This window comes from Arvicanthis niloticus, chromosome 4 (assembly GCF_011762505.2).
Source record: "Arvicanthis niloticus isolate mArvNil1 chromosome 4, mArvNil1.pat.X, whole genome shotgun sequence".
Taxonomy (NCBI): Eukaryota; Metazoa; Chordata; class Mammalia; order Rodentia; family Muridae; genus Arvicanthis; species Arvicanthis niloticus.
In genome coordinates this window covers 49,291,148-49,309,087 of record NC_047661.1, presented here as the reverse complement: position 1 = coordinate 49,309,087, position 17,940 = coordinate 49,291,148, and the positions used below count along the sequence as shown (strand labels likewise).

General features: G+C 41.5%; 1 protein-coding gene across 1 annotated transcript in view; it reads right to left on the bottom strand.

Annotated features, from left to right (window-relative positions):
- Iqcj (IQ motif containing J) overlaps positions 1-17,940 on the bottom strand; it is a 166,023-nt gene that overhangs the window by 9,254 nt on the left and 138,829 nt on the right. The window contains exons 2-3 of the mRNA XM_034500780.2: positions 7,691-7,755; positions 848-928 (exon numbers count right to left, since the gene is read on the bottom strand). Of these exons, the coding sequence (XP_034356671.2) occupies positions 848-928; positions 7,691-7,755 (146 nt within the window). The remainder of the gene's footprint in view (positions 1-847; positions 929-7,690; positions 7,756-17,940) is intronic.

Sequence of the window (17,940 nt, the reverse complement as noted above, 5' to 3'; positions counted from 1 at the left end):
AAGCCACACACTGCCACCTTCTTCAGAGTGGCATCCTTGAGCTTTTCCACAAATGACCCATGGTTCTCAAGTACAAACATGTTTAAACTCTGTGGGTGTTAAAACATCCTAGAGTTTTAATGGGACTGGGGAGGAGGGAAGGGGGTAAGGAGAACTGTGCACACCAGCATTGGGAATTCTTATTTGTGCCTTAGAGGGAGACTCAGAATGGGGAAGAATCCCAGAATAAGTTATGAATGAATCATTCTGGGTACTACCCAGGAGGATCTGAAAGCTCCTTTCTCTACTTAAAAATATTCTGAAAGGGTTGATAACTTGCTCGCCAATAGGGTTTGCTTCACTCTGGGGTTCACCAGCTTCATTTTATCAACATTGCATATAACAGGAAGTGGGGGTCACGTGGGTCTTTCTTGGGTGAGGCTATGCAGAAACATCACCCACTTCACAAAAGCAGGAAAGATAAGGGTCATTTGCCCCAACACTGGAGGTGGGAATGGAAATAGGAAGAAAGAAGGGCTTTACCAAAGTGTGCATGCGTACAAGGCAATGTCTCCAATGGCGGGATAAAAGAATGAAGGCTGATACAAAGACCTGTGCTAGCCTTGAAAGGGAAAACAAAAACAGTAAGCTGAAATTCCATAAAATCCATCCTACCATGGCCAGTAATGGTTGGTGTGGGTCAAAAGTACCTTTGTTGCTGCTTAGGCCCTGGCTGAACCCATAGCACACATGTGTGAAATAAAGCAATGTATTATTCTGCACTGGCACGCTGCTCCAAGTTTGTTCACAAGTACCCATGCACACACCTGGACAACTAACTGCTTTCCATAACTTTGTGACAACTTACATTTTCACCTTTGATTCCAAGGGCTGTAGGCTGAGGGGATAGTTGTCAATGTTATTCTCCACATCCATGGCCAGCTGGTGGCTAGAAAGAGAAAGAATGCATCTATGTAGTTCCGTCTGGAAAGCCGCAGTTCACAGTGACAATACTTTGGTGGTTGAAAAAAAGTGATGTTGATTTATTAATGAAATCTTAAAAATGAGTGGTAAGCGACCTCACTCTAAAAACAAAGCTTTGCCCTCTCTTCTGTGGTCTCAACCCATCTCTACACATCTCTGCTACTCAAGCACTAAAGCTTGAAAACTGACCCTTTGGATAGATAAAGAGGAAATGTGGGCCCTGCCTGGAGGTTTAGACCCCCGGAAAACAGCACACACCTTGCAATGACTGAGTAGTTCCAGAGGACTTGAGTTAACCCCTTACTTTCTTTTTTCTTCTTATTTCTACCCCTTATTCATCCTCAAAGATACCGTTGCCGAGGACATTTCCCCCTTTCATCCTGTAATCTGTTTCTGAGCTCACAAACACCACAGCCACAGCTTCTTGAAGCTATGGTCCCTTCCTGGATGCTTACTGGTCAGTATGCTATCCTTGGCTGGATTATGAAGAATGGATACGAAGTTGAGAGTGAAGCATAAAACAGAAATAAAAGTAGAAAATATCAAAGGCTATTTTTTTTTCAGAGATAAAGGGCAATTTAGCAGAAGTGGATGATAAAAGGGAGGTATATAAATAAATAATTTGGAATAAGTCGGAAACAAAACAATTTTGTGGTCATAGTATAGCTGGGAAATTTAAAGCTTGGCAGAGTCCATTTCACATTGCAGAGAACTGCACAATCTTGCTACTGGCTCCCTGCAAGACACTGGCTGGAGATCTGATATCAGGCTTGAGAGACTCCAATTCAGAGCAGTTTAGAGGTCGGGTCTTTTATAGCACTGTCCAGGATCCATGCCTACTGTGCTGGCTAGCTGTTGGTCAACTGGACACAAAGCTGGAGTCATATGGGAAGAAGGAACCTCAACAGAGAAAATGCTTCCATCCGATTGGCCTGTAGGCAAAATCGTGGGGACGTTTTCTTGATTGGCATGGAAGGGTCCAGCCCACTACCGTCAGCACTACCCCTGGGCAGGTGCTTATGGAGATATAAGGAAGGTGCCTGACCATGAGCCTGGAAAAAAGCCAGTAAATAGCATTCCTCTCCATCTAGAGTCACCACTTCAGTCCCTGCTTCTAGGTTTTCGCCTTAAGTTTCTGCCTGATTTCCCTCAATGATGGCTGGTTAACTATGAGTTGAAAAGAACCCTTTCCTCCCCAAGTTAGTTTTAGTCATTGCTTTACTATAGCAATAAAAAAAAAAATCAAAATAGGACTTCAGTCATAGAGCACATACAAGGGGTGTGTGTGTGTGTGTGTGTGTGTGTGTGTGTGTGTGGTTGGATGAAAAATTTATGTCATACTTTGATATTTTTGTATGTCAAGGTTTTGTTAAAGGCCAGTGGTAACCTACCAAGCTGTAACAAGTCACAGTGTATGGAACCTCCAGTGTGAAAGCCACCAGTGTATGGGGACCTCCAGTGTGAAAGCCTTCAGGGCAGCAAAGGATTTAAAGAGAGGAGTTCAGAGGGATGTTTAAGACTGATGCAGGGGATGAGCAGGGAACATGAAGAAAAGTAGTTAGAAAGCTACCTGAATTAATGTGAACCATAACTGGGACAGCAGGAAAGAACAAAGACACACGAGGAAAGTGGCCCAAAGCTAGCTAGGGTCACACGCATATTCCTTTCCTTCAGCACCAGTGAGAAAACATGCCAAGGCAGATACATTCTATATGGCCACTAGGTGGTGCCACGAGCCCAAAGTAGCTCTGCTGTTGCTCAACCTGATTGCTGATGGGTAAGAAACATTTTTTTCCCCCTTTTCTTTCTTACTTTGTGGCATTGGTATTCAGAATTTGCTGTCAATTCTTTATTATCCAGCCATGTGTGTGCCAGAAATAATTCAAAGCATGTGGTTAAAATGGCAAGAACACCAACCATAGCCCCTGTTCTTTCAGTCTGGAAGCTGTGTATTATGAGTGTACACGTACATAATTGTGTGTGTAAGTGTAATTATTAAAGAGGAAACACAAATGGATTCAATCCAGAGTAGATAGGCATACAAAGACTCACTTCATGATTACACAATCTTACAGAGCAGCAGCCTTGTAACAAGGCTGTTTTAAAGTTTAAGTCTATCAAGCGTACCATTAATTACAAATTAGCAAATTGGCAAAGAGTACCCACAATGTAGGCAATATCACGTGCAACAATCAAAGACAAAAACAGCAATATTTTAATAAAGAAAATACTTACATGACCTAATTTGGTCATACAACTTATACATTACCAACATACTATAAATGACATTTATTGGCTTGACTGGCTAGTGCTAATGTATCTCATCAATAATTTCCTGTGGTTCCTTAAGTCATTATATATCAGCAAGTGGTGGAACAGAGAATGCCAAGTCTCCTACCAGAGATAGAAAGAGACTAGTTCAATAATTACAACTAAGACAGGCACCTAGACTAAGGTCTTCATACTTAAGTTAATATGTAATTATCATAAATAATAGATTCCCAAGAAACCTCCTAATTAATAACATTACTAACTATTTGTCTGGTTTTGAACATTTGCCAAGCTCTATTGTGACTGTGTGTGTCTCTCTCTGTGTGTGCACAAATATATGTGCACAGGTCTGCATCCATACCTATGTATATAAATACCCTCAACTGGTCTTACACAGCGTAGAGTTGTAGCTTCCCTGCCCTTCACACTGGCTGTCTACCACAAAACGGTGTTAAGCATTTTGAATAAATGTAATGTTCCAAAGGGGAATAACCAATCAACTGCTATGACACGACGATCACTTAAGTTACGGTCATTGTGAATTGCGGAGGTGATTTACATCGGCACCTAAGTCAGCTACAGCTGTAACGAAATGCCTCATCTGCCCACTGAAAAGACCCCAGGTTTTTCAATCAACTCTGACAGTTTTCAAGGACAGAGTCCTGCCTGGTAGCAGACCAGGAAAAATTTCCAGCAATCTATGCAAATGTACGAAGAAATCCATTTAAATATTGAGTCTGGCGCCCATCGCATTTGCTTCTCTCCCTTACTGACAACTGGAAAGAGATGATTGCATTTGAAACTCTTTCCTGCCGGGAGGACTTGTACCTGTCTATGTGCTTCGAGGGGAGCCAATTCTCATCCCTAGAGTATTCCACCCTTACAGGAGAACACATCAAACTGAAAGACAGACAGGCCATTCACAGCCACTTTTAGCTGTTCTGGGTCTCTGGATGGCACAAGGGAAATTGTAAACTGCTGTTGGGGCTTGGGGAACAAGCCCACACATACTTCATTGTTGCTTACCTCTTCCTGGGGGGGAGGGGAGATTAACATGTTGGTGAGAGATTTGATATGGAGCTGTGGTCAATTAGAAAGGGAGAAAAAAAAACTTTTGGAGTTCATTTCCTACATTTAAATCAATAATGAAAAATGGATGTAGCCAGGTTGACTAAGTGAAAGGGCTGAACATCACAGAGGCACTGCTTCCTCAGGGAATATGGCTGCTTGGGGAGTTTGCTGAGAAACTGCAAAGACTGGGGTGCACATGCGCACTGGTCCTCACCCCAGCTCCCCCTCAGAACCACTTGAAAGGAGCTCTTAGATGCTGCCTCCAGGGCCCCAGATTCAATCTGTCTGCAGTGGGGTTTGAGCCGGGACATTTTTAGTAAGCTCTCTCTCTCTGACTCTAAATATTCACGTAAAAGAAATATGATGTAGCCCTAATGTCATTACAACATCCATAGAAGAAAAAAATCTTTCTAGAATGAGCTAAAATCTTCATTATTATTGTTTACACATAGCCAGTGAAAGTGTTGATAAGAAAAGATTTTTTAAAATAAGTTTATTTTCAACTAATAAAGGCAACTTGGACATTTTAGTGTTGACAGGTAGTTCAGCTGTTAAAACTGCTTGTCGTGCTACCATGGGGCCTAGAACTCAGACTCCAGCACTCAGAGACAAACCCAGAGTCTGATGTATACCTATAACCTCAGCTGCAATGAGCTAGAGACAGTAAGACCTCTGTGGCTCTCAGGCTTCCATCCCAGCCAAGAAAACATGGACCCCAGGTGCCGGGAGATACCCTATCTCAAAGGAATAGACAGATTGGAACCTCTCATTTCCATCCAACAGTAACTCACGCAGTACCCACTGCTCTTTCTTTCTTTCTTTCTTTGTCACTACCCTTCCCTGCCCAGGCCCTGGAAATTCCCATTCCACTCCTCCACTTTCATGAGATCAAATGTTTTAGATTACACAGATGAGTGGTCTAAAGAGTTCCTTCAGTATCCAGCTTGCTTATTTAATATAATGTTCCCAAGATTATCCATATTATAACTAACAGGATTTTGTTCTTCTGTGGATGCATAATATTCCATTCTGTCTGTGTGCCTATTTTCTTTATCTGTCCACTGCCCTCGAGGTTGTTTCCATGTCTTGGTGGTTCTGAGTCATGCTGCAGTCGGCACGAGAGTACAGCCGTCTCTTGACAGACTGTTTTCATTTCCCTCGGATATATACCTTGTAATGGGAATTCTAGGTCATACAGGAGTTCTGCTTTTTAATTTTTGAGGAAACTCCATGGTATTTTTCATAATGAATAAGTTTCTGTATTCTTATTCACTCATGTTATAGGACCAGGTATAATAATAATGCCCTAAATCAAACGTGCATGTAAGTCAGACACTTCATCTAATCAATTCAATCTGTCCTTCCATAGATGACATGGCAAAGCCATACACCACAGAAATGGAAAAACCTGAGATGTCCTGTCCAAACACCCACTCAGATGGGAAGGGAAGGGGACTGGCACTGAGGGTGTCATCTGTCCTGGGTTATCTCATTTGATGTCATCAGAAACCTGGGACTTGGGTGGTTAAATGATGGAACCTAATTCACAAGGCAAGGGAAAGACAGAAAGAGAACTCACACCTGAGGTGTTCCACTTACAGGGATATTTTCCACATGCTGAGTGTTTTCACTTCTTTTCTCCTAGGGTGCTCCTTGTACCTGTCACCTCATTTCTTAACAAAAATGTCTGCTCTGGTGTGGTGCAGGCTGGCATTTCAAAGTGGTTGTCATTCGTTTTAATAACATGGCTGCTTCTGTAAGCCCTGTTCACTAATTCGTGTTCTGCTTTCTGGAACAGAGGAGTGACTTAGCTGCTCCTTAGTGACCATCCCTTGGAACATTTAACACCAGCCATTGTGTTTCTTCTGAGACTTGCTTACTTCTTCCCCCAGTAGTCATGTTTACTTCTTTGTAGTAGTGTATATGATTTGAGAGTTGTCATTTACCTACTTTTATATTCTCCGGAATACTAACATTCTTTCCTAGTGCCAGAACCATGCAAGACATCCTTGCATGTCGGCAGTACAGGAGGACTCAACTCATGGTTGTTGACTTGAGGGCTCTGGAGGCCTCCAGACTCAGGTTTCACTCTGATCTCACATACCAGCTGAGGATAAGTAACTTGAATAAGTTACTGAAACCTCCTTTCTTATCTGTAAAAAGAAAATCATAATCCTGTTTGTGTCAAAGGTCATAATCAAAGTTGGATGCGGAATTGTCTGTTAAGCCTTAGCAATATAGACTACATTGTAAGTCTGCAGTAAAGGAGTGGAGCAGGACGGTTTCCTGCTGCTGCTACTGTTTGCAGTGGTGCAATTGGGGAGGAGCTAATGTGGGAGGAGGAAGAGGAGGATGGAAGAAGGAAGAGAGTAACTGGGGAGAAGGAGAAGATGGCTGAGGACATTCCCGTGTCTCTAGCAGTCTAGGGTAGTTATAATATCTAGGTTAGGTACTGGGTAACAACGCTAATTGTGTGGGCATCTTGTTAACTGAGCGTTACCAAATATATGTACCAACTGGATAGCCATTAAGTATTAAGAGTCTTCATTCTACTGGGTACCTTGGGATGGTGGGTATTATCTGGGCTCAGCCAAGCTTTGTGGAGACAGCTCGGTAGATTCGCAGAGCCATCTCCCACGCTGGCATCTTGTGGGTGCCAAGGGCCTGACCCTCGTTCAGAGCCAAGCAGTGGCAAGAGTGGCTTTTGGCCTCAAGCCTCATCTAGTCAGCTTAAGAACAAGCCAGATCAAGTGCTGCCCATTCTAAATATTAACTTCAACAAAGGATGGTTACTTTCTCTTCCTTTGTTTTGACAACACATGTTTGTTTATCAGCTGAACATATTAATGTTTTAGAAGCCTAATAAAACCATATGCTAAAGTTAAATAAGTCTTTGAAGCCTTTGACCTCAAGTTGAAGTCAAAATAGAATTCTCACATACTCTAAATAGTATTTGTTTTTTAAAATGTATGTGTAAGATAATGTGTCTTTCTGTTTTGCTTTTTTATTTCTATTTTTTAATTTCTATTTTTATTTCATGTTAGACTATCATTTCAAATGCATACTTTATTAGTCTAGTTTGTCCTTGCCTTGTGTCAAAAATTATGCTTGCCTTCTGTGATTAAAACCAGAGACAAAAAGAGGGTTAGGTATCAAGTTCTAGGACCTACACAGCAGACATCTACACATTTCATTGATTGGTTTAATCGGTAGAACTAGCCCTGTCCTATCTACCTATATCTCACCTGGAACACATTTCTTAGCCCAAAGACACCAATGAGCAGCTGTCAAATGTGCTTATTCATTTTTGCCTTGTCAGAATTTGGTTCTCATATCATCTTTCCAAGTTAGTAAATAATGTAACTTCCTTCGAACTTTCACTTACTTCTCAAGCAAGTATTTTCCATCATCAACTTGTTCTAAAGGATTCTGTAGTCTTTTTAGTTCTTCCTGTAAAAAAAAAAAGAATTAAAACCACAAATTAATACCTTCTATTTTTTTTTTTTGCAATATTTAAGATCAGTTGTTTACAACATTGAGACAATAAAAGTCTAATTCTGGTGAGGTAGCAATGGTTAGTAAACATGCAATACAGTTTAAACTTTGCTTTAATTGGAATACAATATTGTGACATAAATGAATTATTGTTTTTTTCATCACTAAGAAGAATGCTTCATACTATTTTTCCAGGGAGGGTATGTTTCTATGGGTCCACATATGTATACTCCTTCCAAATTTATGACTTCACAGTTAGTAAAGGAAAAAAATGTTAGTTTGGCTGACTGTGACTCTAATGAATGTGTGCTGGGTTTGGCTATACAGCAAACATTCTCTCTTGTATCATAGTAACCTTTACTATATAGTCCACATGTCCACTTACACACACACACACACACACACACACACACACACACACACACACACACCTTTGAGTTTTGAGTATCTGTAGTCACTGTGGTCTCATTTCTGCAGCTATAGGGATATAACAGAAGTTGATGTGGGTGCTTGAGACAGCCAAGAGGTCCCCAGTTTTAACGATTACAGAAGAGGAAATGTAAAGAAGGTGTATAGTATTCTGTTTCTGGGGAGATTATTTCCTAGGGCCATACATACTATGTAGCCTGCTCCCTGAAAGTGCTGAAGTGACAGTCCCAAAGGAAAAGCACAATCAGAACTAAGGGGATCCCTCACTGTCTGAGGGGTACTGATCTTGGATTTCTAAACACCCAGGTGCCCAAGTCCCAATGTTGACATATCTTTGTATATACCCTACACATCTCTTGGCACACAGTTGAAATCATACCTGCATTACGTTGAGCATTCTAGAACTTGAGCCCACCCCCACCTCTCTCCAGTCCCTTTACCCTTACCATATGGCTGTGCAACTTCAGTCCACCCTCAGCAAAAGCCTCTTCTTTCAATTCCTTTGAACACTTCCTAAATTATCCTGTTTTAGCTGAACCATGCCTTACTGTTCTAGGAATAGATAAGTTCTTGTGAGAGCAAGATAACTACACTGTTTCAAGAACAGTTTCAACATTTAGAGGATTTCACTAATGACAAACTTGGCTGAGACACACAGTATGCCTTCTTCCTAAAGCAGTCTTAGAAGGAAACCATTTCTTCCAGTGAGCTACATACAACATGGACTAGAGACAGGGTGGCTCCTCCTTACTCCTGATTATGTCCTCTCCATTTTCTCTACTCCTACATAGCCTCAGTTTCTCTGACAATATGCCAGCTACCCATTCTGGGCTTTGTTCTCCCTGTCTGTCATTTTCGGTACTGTCTACTCCTACTTCTTATGGAATTTAACCCAGTCTAGATAGATAGGTAGACAGGTAATTGATCAGTAGGTAGATAATCAACAGTCCTACAGAACATACTTCTCAATGAAAAACTTAGGATTTGGCATTTACAGTGAAATTCTGTCTTCAGTACCACAAACTTATTCTTTGCATCTATGTTCTCTACTCCGATCCTCCCCACTTACTCTGTCATATTTCACCACACCTTCAGTGTCACTAGCAGTCGATGCAAGTTACATAAATGGTAGTGTTCACACTTGCTTTTTACAGAGAACCAATTTATAAGAAAAATATCTTTGTATGTGTCTGTTTAGAATTTTTAATTCATGAACATGCAAAAATGTTAATTAAGATTTTTGAGACAAGCTGGGCAGTGGTGGCACATGCCTTTAATCCCAGCACTTGGGAGGCAGAGGCAGGCGGATTTCTGAGTTCGAGGCCAGCCTGTTCTACAGAGTGAGTTCCAGGACAGCCAGGACTACACAGAGAAACCCTGTCTCAAAAAAAACAAAACAAAACAAAACAAAAACAGATTTTTTGAGACAGACTTCTTTTAGATACAAGCGGTGGCTGTGACTGATCTCTATAAATTACAGGGTAGAGCCTCTAAATCATGGAGTAGAGCATCTGTGATCTTAGAACAACAGTACCTATTGCTTCTGGGTTGGTGACATCACTTATGTATGATGAGAAGTTGAATTCCAATGTACAAATATGATCTTGCTTGAGTATCCACCAATCATTTGTTGTTGTTGTCTTGGGGTTTTTGTTGTTTTGTTTGTTTGTTTGTTTTTGGAAAATTGTACAGCTTAACGTTAAAAGCATCTTAGCTGCTTTTGAAAGCCAGAGTCCAGCTTTTAGGCTTTGCATGTTCCTCTTTATCCTCCACACTATGGGTAATGGAGGGCACCAGCTTTTGGTAGTCTTAACAGTTTCTCGTCTACTGTGTGCTGTGATGCCTGCATTGTTATTTTCTTTTGGGGAGGAAACACTCAGAGAAAAGAGTAGGAAGGAAGTAGTTTGCAGGCTCTGTGCCAGGCACTTTCCTCCATTCCTCAGTTGTGGGAGTATCCTGGGTGAGGCAGGCTTTGGTGCAGTGCATCACTCAATCTGACCATTGATGTTCTAGGAAACGCTATCAAACATAAGGTCAATGACTACCCTGAGCTTTCTGAACAGCTGCTCTACTGACTGTTTGGAGGATGGATTGTGCCATTAGGTTATTTATGCTAACTATACAAAGCATCTCCTGGAATAAGATAAGCATGGCCTGGAAGTTTCAAACCATGTCCTCATTTTCTCAGAGATGAATCAGGAAGTTGGCTTGCTCAACATTCCCCACCGGGTGTTTTATCTTTGAGAAAGCTCTGTTTTAATGTTAAAAACATACAAACATTTCATGCCTGCAACTGAGGTCTTAACACAGTAGAACCCAGCTTGCTTCTCTCTGCTTTCCTTCCTCTTCCCAAACTCCGCTAAGCCTGCTCAGATACACAATGTCAGAAACCACATGCTCTCCTCCATGACATTCAATGACTGAATCTTTTCAACTCTTCTGTCAGCCCATCCCATTCTTCTCTGAGGATGCCTCTATCTCTCTCCATCCACAAATGTCTTCTCACCACTCAACAAGGGTTGTGTCTCCTGCCCCAGGTCCTTAGCAACAAGCCATCATTCCAGTTTTTATTTACTTTTAACTTCCTTCCACCTAAATTTCTGGAGGTCAGGACTGCTGGGTCATCCACCTGGTGTACCTGCCCTTCCCCCACAAAACAAAGCATTTGTGGGTGGCTTAATAGTTATGTGATGAATAAATGAATTGAACCTGTCATCGTGGCAAAGACATGGACACTTTAGTATCAGGAGGGTTACAGTCTCAGCTCTTCCAACTATTATTCCTTTCACTGTTCTCCATTCTCCTCTGAGTCCTGAGGAGCTTGTGGTTTGCGTTTTTATCATCCATGATTCTTTGTTCACAGCTCTTGGGAGAGAGGCACCAAGATGAGTGAGAGAAGCCAAAGACTTCAGGGATATAAATTCTTGCTGGAATGCAGGTTGGCAGGAGGTAGAGGCCACCACAGCTCCCAGTGGCCTCTCATGTGGCTCTTTCACATGGCTCAATGGTTTCCCTTCTTCTTCCCTTGCTCCCAGCATCTTCCCTTTCCTCTACCCATTCCCTTACTTCCCCTTTATTCTTTTTCTTCCTTTCCTCCTCTTCCTTTCCCTTCTTTCACACTGTCAATAGCTCAAGATTCTTCCCCAAGCCTGGAGTGTTTCCTGGACCCTCCCTTCCTTCCCTGTCAGCCATCCACTTAAGTGACTTATCTGTTTTAGCTCTGGGCACCTGGCTAAAACTGCAAGAATCCTAAGTTGCTTTTGTTTGTCCTACTTGGCACTCCCAACAAATACAATTAATACAATTAATCCATCATCTTGAATAACAAGTATCTACCCAAAGCTGACCCCTTGTAGGAGAAGATGTCCCAACCCAAAGGTTCAAACTTACTTCATGGCTCAGTTTCACTCAAGAAAAATAATAGGGCAATTCCTACCCAACTTTATTTGACTACTATCTTTTTTGGAAAAAAAAAATTAGCTCAGTGCCTCTGAGAAATACAAGTTGAATTATTTAGGTACAATTCATATACAGCATTGCAATTCTTCCAAATGAAATCCGTTTTGAGTGGTAAGGGAGTGTAAGTTACCATCATGGTGAATAATTGGCGGGTTCCTTCTCATGCTACCTACTGTCAAGAGAGTTTTTCTGAAGTAATTAGGTTGTGAAATACTAGAATGAATGGCCAATAGAGTATTTGCCTTTTTGTGATCAGCTTCTACCTGTCAGACACAGTGGGATACAGCTAAGAGACTGGCGAGTTCATTCTCATGGTCCAGCTATTGGACCTACTCAAGAATCAAGCAGTTTCATCTGTTTGTTTATTTTTTTTCTTTGTCTTTAATCCATTTGTGTTTTGAATAAGTATGGTATATTGTTTGGACAGATTTAAAATCAGAAATCTTTTTTAATATTGTTTTTCTCTAAAGTGCACTTATGTCTAAGTAGAACCTTTTAGCTTGTCTGAATTGCACATTGGTTGTGCTATTCCCAGCATGCTCCAGAGCATCTAGAGAAACTTAAAATTTGAACACAATCTACACTTTACTTCATTCTACAGCAATTGGTGATAAAAATCAGTAACACTCACATAAATCGTGTGTGTGTGTGTGTGTGTGTGTGTGTTGAGAATGATTTCATATTAACCTAAGGGTAACTATTTAACAAAAGTTAAAAGCCATATGTACTTCTGATGCTTTTGACTATTTAATCATTCAATTAAATATTAATAGGTCTCTTCACCAGTCCCCCCTCCAGATTCTTTTTTAAATGGAACTATAATAAAGGCACTAAAAGGGGCTTACTAATGTTTGCATAATTTGGAAAAGTAGAAGACATAAAATCTATACTAATTTTAGCTCTGCATCATTAAACATGAAATATTGATTATTGCTCTTTGTAGCCTGCTTTATGAAGCTCGGCTGCTGTGTCCACATAAAGTGAGTATGGTGCTTTGCCCTTGGACCCTGGTGGCTGTAAATGATGCCCCTGGTGACAGCTGTGAAGCAGGCGTCCTGATCCACAGCCCTAAGAGATGCATTTCCCAGATTAGACCAGGGATGACCCAGCTGCACAGCTCAACTTCAGAAAATTAAATTGGAGGGATTCCAACCACTGTTGAAATAACTGTGTGAATTACAACACTTCCATGGGCCTTGTTATAATGTAAATGTGCTTACAATTTACTGCCATTTCCCCCTACCCCTGCTGTGAATATGGGCATTAACAGTCGTCCCATATATTTAAAGGCAAAAAGGCATCAAAAATAAAAACGCAAGACTTATGCTTTCTCCCTTTGGAAGAAGGGAGGCTAGTTTTCTTTTTCTTCCTTTTTCTTTTGGCTTTTTCTTTCTTTTTTTATTTTCTGTAAAAAGAACATACAGTTTATTTATGTATTATGCATTCATGTTCTTTATGGCTGGCACACCTGTAAATTTCACACAGGGAAGTAACCTAGGAGCTGAACATGAATTTCCATGGGAGGAAAAAAAATGGCTAATGTGACATCAACAGCTCATTTAACGGACTCATTTGGGTAAGTTATGGGCACATAGGTGAGGTAGTGGACTTTAAAACACATTTTCCTGTTTCCGGCACTCGGAGGACATTTTGAGAGTCCCTTTACTTGCAGAGAGGCTTTGACTTTATGGCAGTCATCAGGTGAGGGACTGAGTGAGCGTGGGAACTCTTGTGCCTGTTTGAAGCAGAGTTATTACTCACAGTAAACATGGAGACTTACTAACATAAGACACAACAGGAATTATACTCACTCACTGTTTATTCCTGAATGACCACCCATATCACACTCACAGGGCAGCCTAGCCTTTGGCTGCCAAATATGAGTGACCAACACCTGAACTCATTTGAACAAATGCCAAGAGACAATGTTACATAAAATTCAATCAAAATGTCTGAGTCATTGTCCTAGGTCCCTGGGTCTGAGGTGACCTCAGTCCTTGGGATTCTCTTGGAGTGCAAGTTGTTTTCAGAAAGATCCACTGACAATGAAACCACTCGGGCCAGCCCTTTGCCCGCATCCAGACACACTGGTGGGATGAGTCAGCCTCACGTTATTTTGAAAAATATGCTTCAGGATGAAGTGCCCTCTCTGTCCTTTTCTAAGCTGGAGTGTGGTCTTGTGAGCTTGTGCTGACTTCAGGTCACAGCTACTCTAACACTATCTCTGTAAAATGAAAACACTTACTGTAAAGTATCTTCCACACTATAATAACTCCAGAATGTAAGACAGTTGAACACTATTAGTAATGATTTTAAAGTTGTCATCTTACTCAAAGATTATTTAGGGGCCTGATGAGGTGGTTCAGAGAATGAAGGCGCTCACTGCCAAGCCCAGGATTGTGAGTTCCATCCTCAGAGCCCACAGGGTAAAGGACAGAACAGACTCCCACTAGCGGTCCTTTGATTCCTTTGACTCATGCCTTGCTCTTCATGCACATGCAGAGAAGCAAGTGCATGTGCATATGTGTGCATACACACATGCAATTTTCTCAAAAGGTATATTTAGCTTAACAGCAGGGTAGCCATAAAAGAAAGTCAACTGAAACTAAAATACTAGGTACAAATATTTTGCACTTTATGTATTTTTGCATCCAGAGGCAAGGGTAGGGGAAGTTCGGCGGGACATCCCAGACACATGCTTCAAACTCAGAACTTGAGTACCAAAAGCACATAATCTCACATGGAACTACCCACATGTAAGTGTGGATGGAATAGCAAATGTGGATAAGGAACCCATGCTCCAGTTCCAGCTCTCCTTTGCTGCAGGACCACAGTAAAGCACTGGCAATCAGCACAGCGTGTGGCTCCCAGCTGCTTGTTCAGGACTGCATCTTTTTGCAGTGCCACAAACCATCACCAGGATGTGTCTTTCTTAGTCCAGTGGAACATGAGTTTGCGTTTCTTACCTAACATACTCACTGAGTAATAGTGTGGGAGCCACCATAGAAGTGCGAGAAGAGCACTGCCCTCCAGCTCACCCACTCCTCTTCCCTTCCTTCTGCCACCGCTGTCCTTCTGGGCCTCATTATTCTATGTCTAGATTATTCACCAGAACTAACAGAGGGAAACCAACTTACCTTTGTTTCTAGTAATTTAATTCTCTTATCTTAAAACTTACTGTTAGCCTAAATGAAAATAATCATCAGGATTAAAAATACTCCCAGCTCCCCACACATGCAGTTTTGTCCCTTTATCCCTCCTTCAAAATACATTCCAAAATGTGGTCTATATATTTGAGTATTTCTCTCTGCAGCTAATTGCATGTCATTTCTTTGAACTATGGTTATTGCTACTAACATGTGATGAATTTTATTACTCACACAAACTACCTTTTCAAACCATCCCTACAGGGGGTGGGTAGTGACTCAGTCAGTCAAGTGTTTGCAGTGCAAGCCTGAGACCCTGAAGTCATTCTCCAGCAGCCACACAGAAAGCTCAGTATGGTGGCATACGCTTCTAGTGTCAGTACTGGGGACCTTAAACAGATTACTGGGGCTTGCAGGCTGCCCAGCCTAGGTTGACCAGAAAGCCTCAGATCCCCAGGACTGACTCTCAAACAATAAGGTGAGCGACTCCTAATAAATGACACCCAGTGTTGACCTCTGGTAACCACAGCACTGATACAAGCATGCACTCTGAATGTGTGTGGGCATACGCACGTACACCAGCACATATATGGACACTCATACATTCCCCCACACACTCAAAATTATGTTTTCAAAAAAGATGCAATTAGATAATCTGAGCATCACTATTCCAGAATCTCAACTTTACGCTTACCACTCTTGTTTCACAAATGTGCTGAGGTGGGAGGCAATGTCGTTGCTGACATTACTCCATCAATGGTGCTCACGAAGAAGGCATTACAATGATTTATGCTATACTCATGTTTACTGTCTGACACATCCATGTTACTTGCCTGTTTGCTGTCTCTGTTTTCTCCCCTCTAGGTCTCAGTTTCATCATTACAGGATGATAATATCAGTGGCTACTACACATTAATTATAGTGAAAAAATTGAAAAGTGTTGAGTATATTCTTTTGTGCTGACCATCCCTAGGGATAGTCCTGAAATTCTATAGTGAAGCTAGCAGGTATATCTCACTTATCACTGCTGTGGTGCACTGCACTGCTCTCTTCTGGCTGTGTGACCTCTCTGAGCCTGAGTTGCATCGTCTATGGAATGGGGATATTACTTGTACCAAATTTCAAGAGCTGCTAAGAAGTACGATGCTCTAACATCATTCACATCATTGTCCTGCACTGGAGAGTGGACTCAGTTCGTTCTTATCTACATTCTTTATTATTATTATCTCTCTCACACTTGGTTAAAACATTGGCTTGTGCACAGATACCTCCTGGATCATTCTAAATCCAGATCTTTTCTCTTTATTTCCTTAGTTGAGAAGTTATTGCTGGCCAGGCTGAACAACCTTATATACAAACAGTGTTAGAGCAGTCGCCTGCCATGAGTCTTTCTTTATCTCTGTCACTAGCAGGTAGATCCTCCTCACAGGACCACAGGAAAGAGCCAGAGAAGAGTCTTTGCTCGCTGCTGTGGATGCCCCTTCAGCCCCTTCCCCTGGTATTTCTACCCCCACTACTTACAACCCTCTTAGAGCTTCAGAGGGTTAGAGGTCAGACTCTAAGAATCTTGGAATGAGTCAGTCTCAGTGTTTGGATGATTGAATAGAATGTGATAGCCAGGCAAGGTGGTGCATGCCTTTAATCCTACAACCCTAGAAGCAAGCAGGGGGATCTCTGTGAGTTGGAGGCTGTCCTGATCTTGGAGTTTCAGTCTATATACGAGCTACAGCTACATAATGGGACTAGATCTCAAAAAAAAAAAAAAAATCCTCACAAAACAAGGATAAAGCCTATCCTTAAAAAGAGAAACAAGAAAGCAGCACACACTATAATATGTAGTAGAACAAACAGATCACCATCAAGTGGCTCCCATAATTTCCTTGTCTTTAAGTTACCTGTAGGGCAGTTTCAGAAAGTGCCATATCTTGAAACACATCTTTGAACCTGTATGTAAAGGCACAAAAGACACATAGAGACAGCTACTGTCCCATCCCACCTATATTACCTTGAAATCATCATTTAAATCTTTCTCTAGAAAACAATTATTAAAATTAAGAAAGACAGTAAAGGATGCTATAAATCATGAAACTCTCCTTCAGCTGTTTGATCACTGTTCCAGTCATTGCATAGCAAATGCAGTCAAGTATCAGGCACCGTCCTTTGTGTGAAACTGCAGTGGAAGACACAGTGGATACAGCTCCCTATCTCCTGCAGGGTGAAGAGTCCAGCATCAGCCAAGAAGGAAAGATGACTGGTAGGAAATATGGAAAATGTTCATATTCAAAAATTGGTTTCCACATTTTTTAATGTGGCTGAGAGCAGAGTGTGCATCTGTTATATAAGCCTGTTTGTTTCAAGGTGTTATCCTGGAGAGATCTAAGGAAAGTAGACTCCTGAGCTCATGAGGGTGCTGGTCCTCATTGGCTAAGTTGAATGGTGTCCCAACATGTAGAAAGTGGAAAGGCAATGGAAATCGCCACAAAGTTCAGATGTTCACCAACAACATGGCAATTAGGGGTGGTGAGTATATTCATTGACCAAGAAAAGTCAAGCACACAGGAGAACAAATAACGTGTCAGAGGGAGCTTCGCCATGAGCTGAGGCACCGCTGCCAATAAGAATGCCCACTTTCTCCCTGCATATTTTAATTTATTCGCAGCTGCCAAGTACCATGCTGTGGCTAATAATACTTGGAAGGCAGAGCTTACAGAAGACTAAACCCTTAGAGTTATACATCCTAAATCAGGGGTTGATTTCCTTGAATAGACAGATCCACTCAAGGACAAAGTGGTATTAGGTTTATGTAAGCATAATGTCATCACTTGAAAGTGACAAGGCGTTTCCAGCAAGACAGTCTTATTCTGTTCATTCGGGAAACCCCCTCTTAATGACCATTACACCTTTAGATCTTAGCCCCTCCCTCAACTGCTTCATAACAAGTGGGTGAAACGGTTTGGTGCAGATAAGCATTTCATCTTAAAACCAAGCCATATCAGAATTGACAGTTTCTCTTCACAGTATGACAGCAGAATGTGTGGAAAGAATGTTTCATTCCCAAGAAACATCAAGCCTTGGTTGAGTCCATTGCTATTGCAGCTTCTTTCAG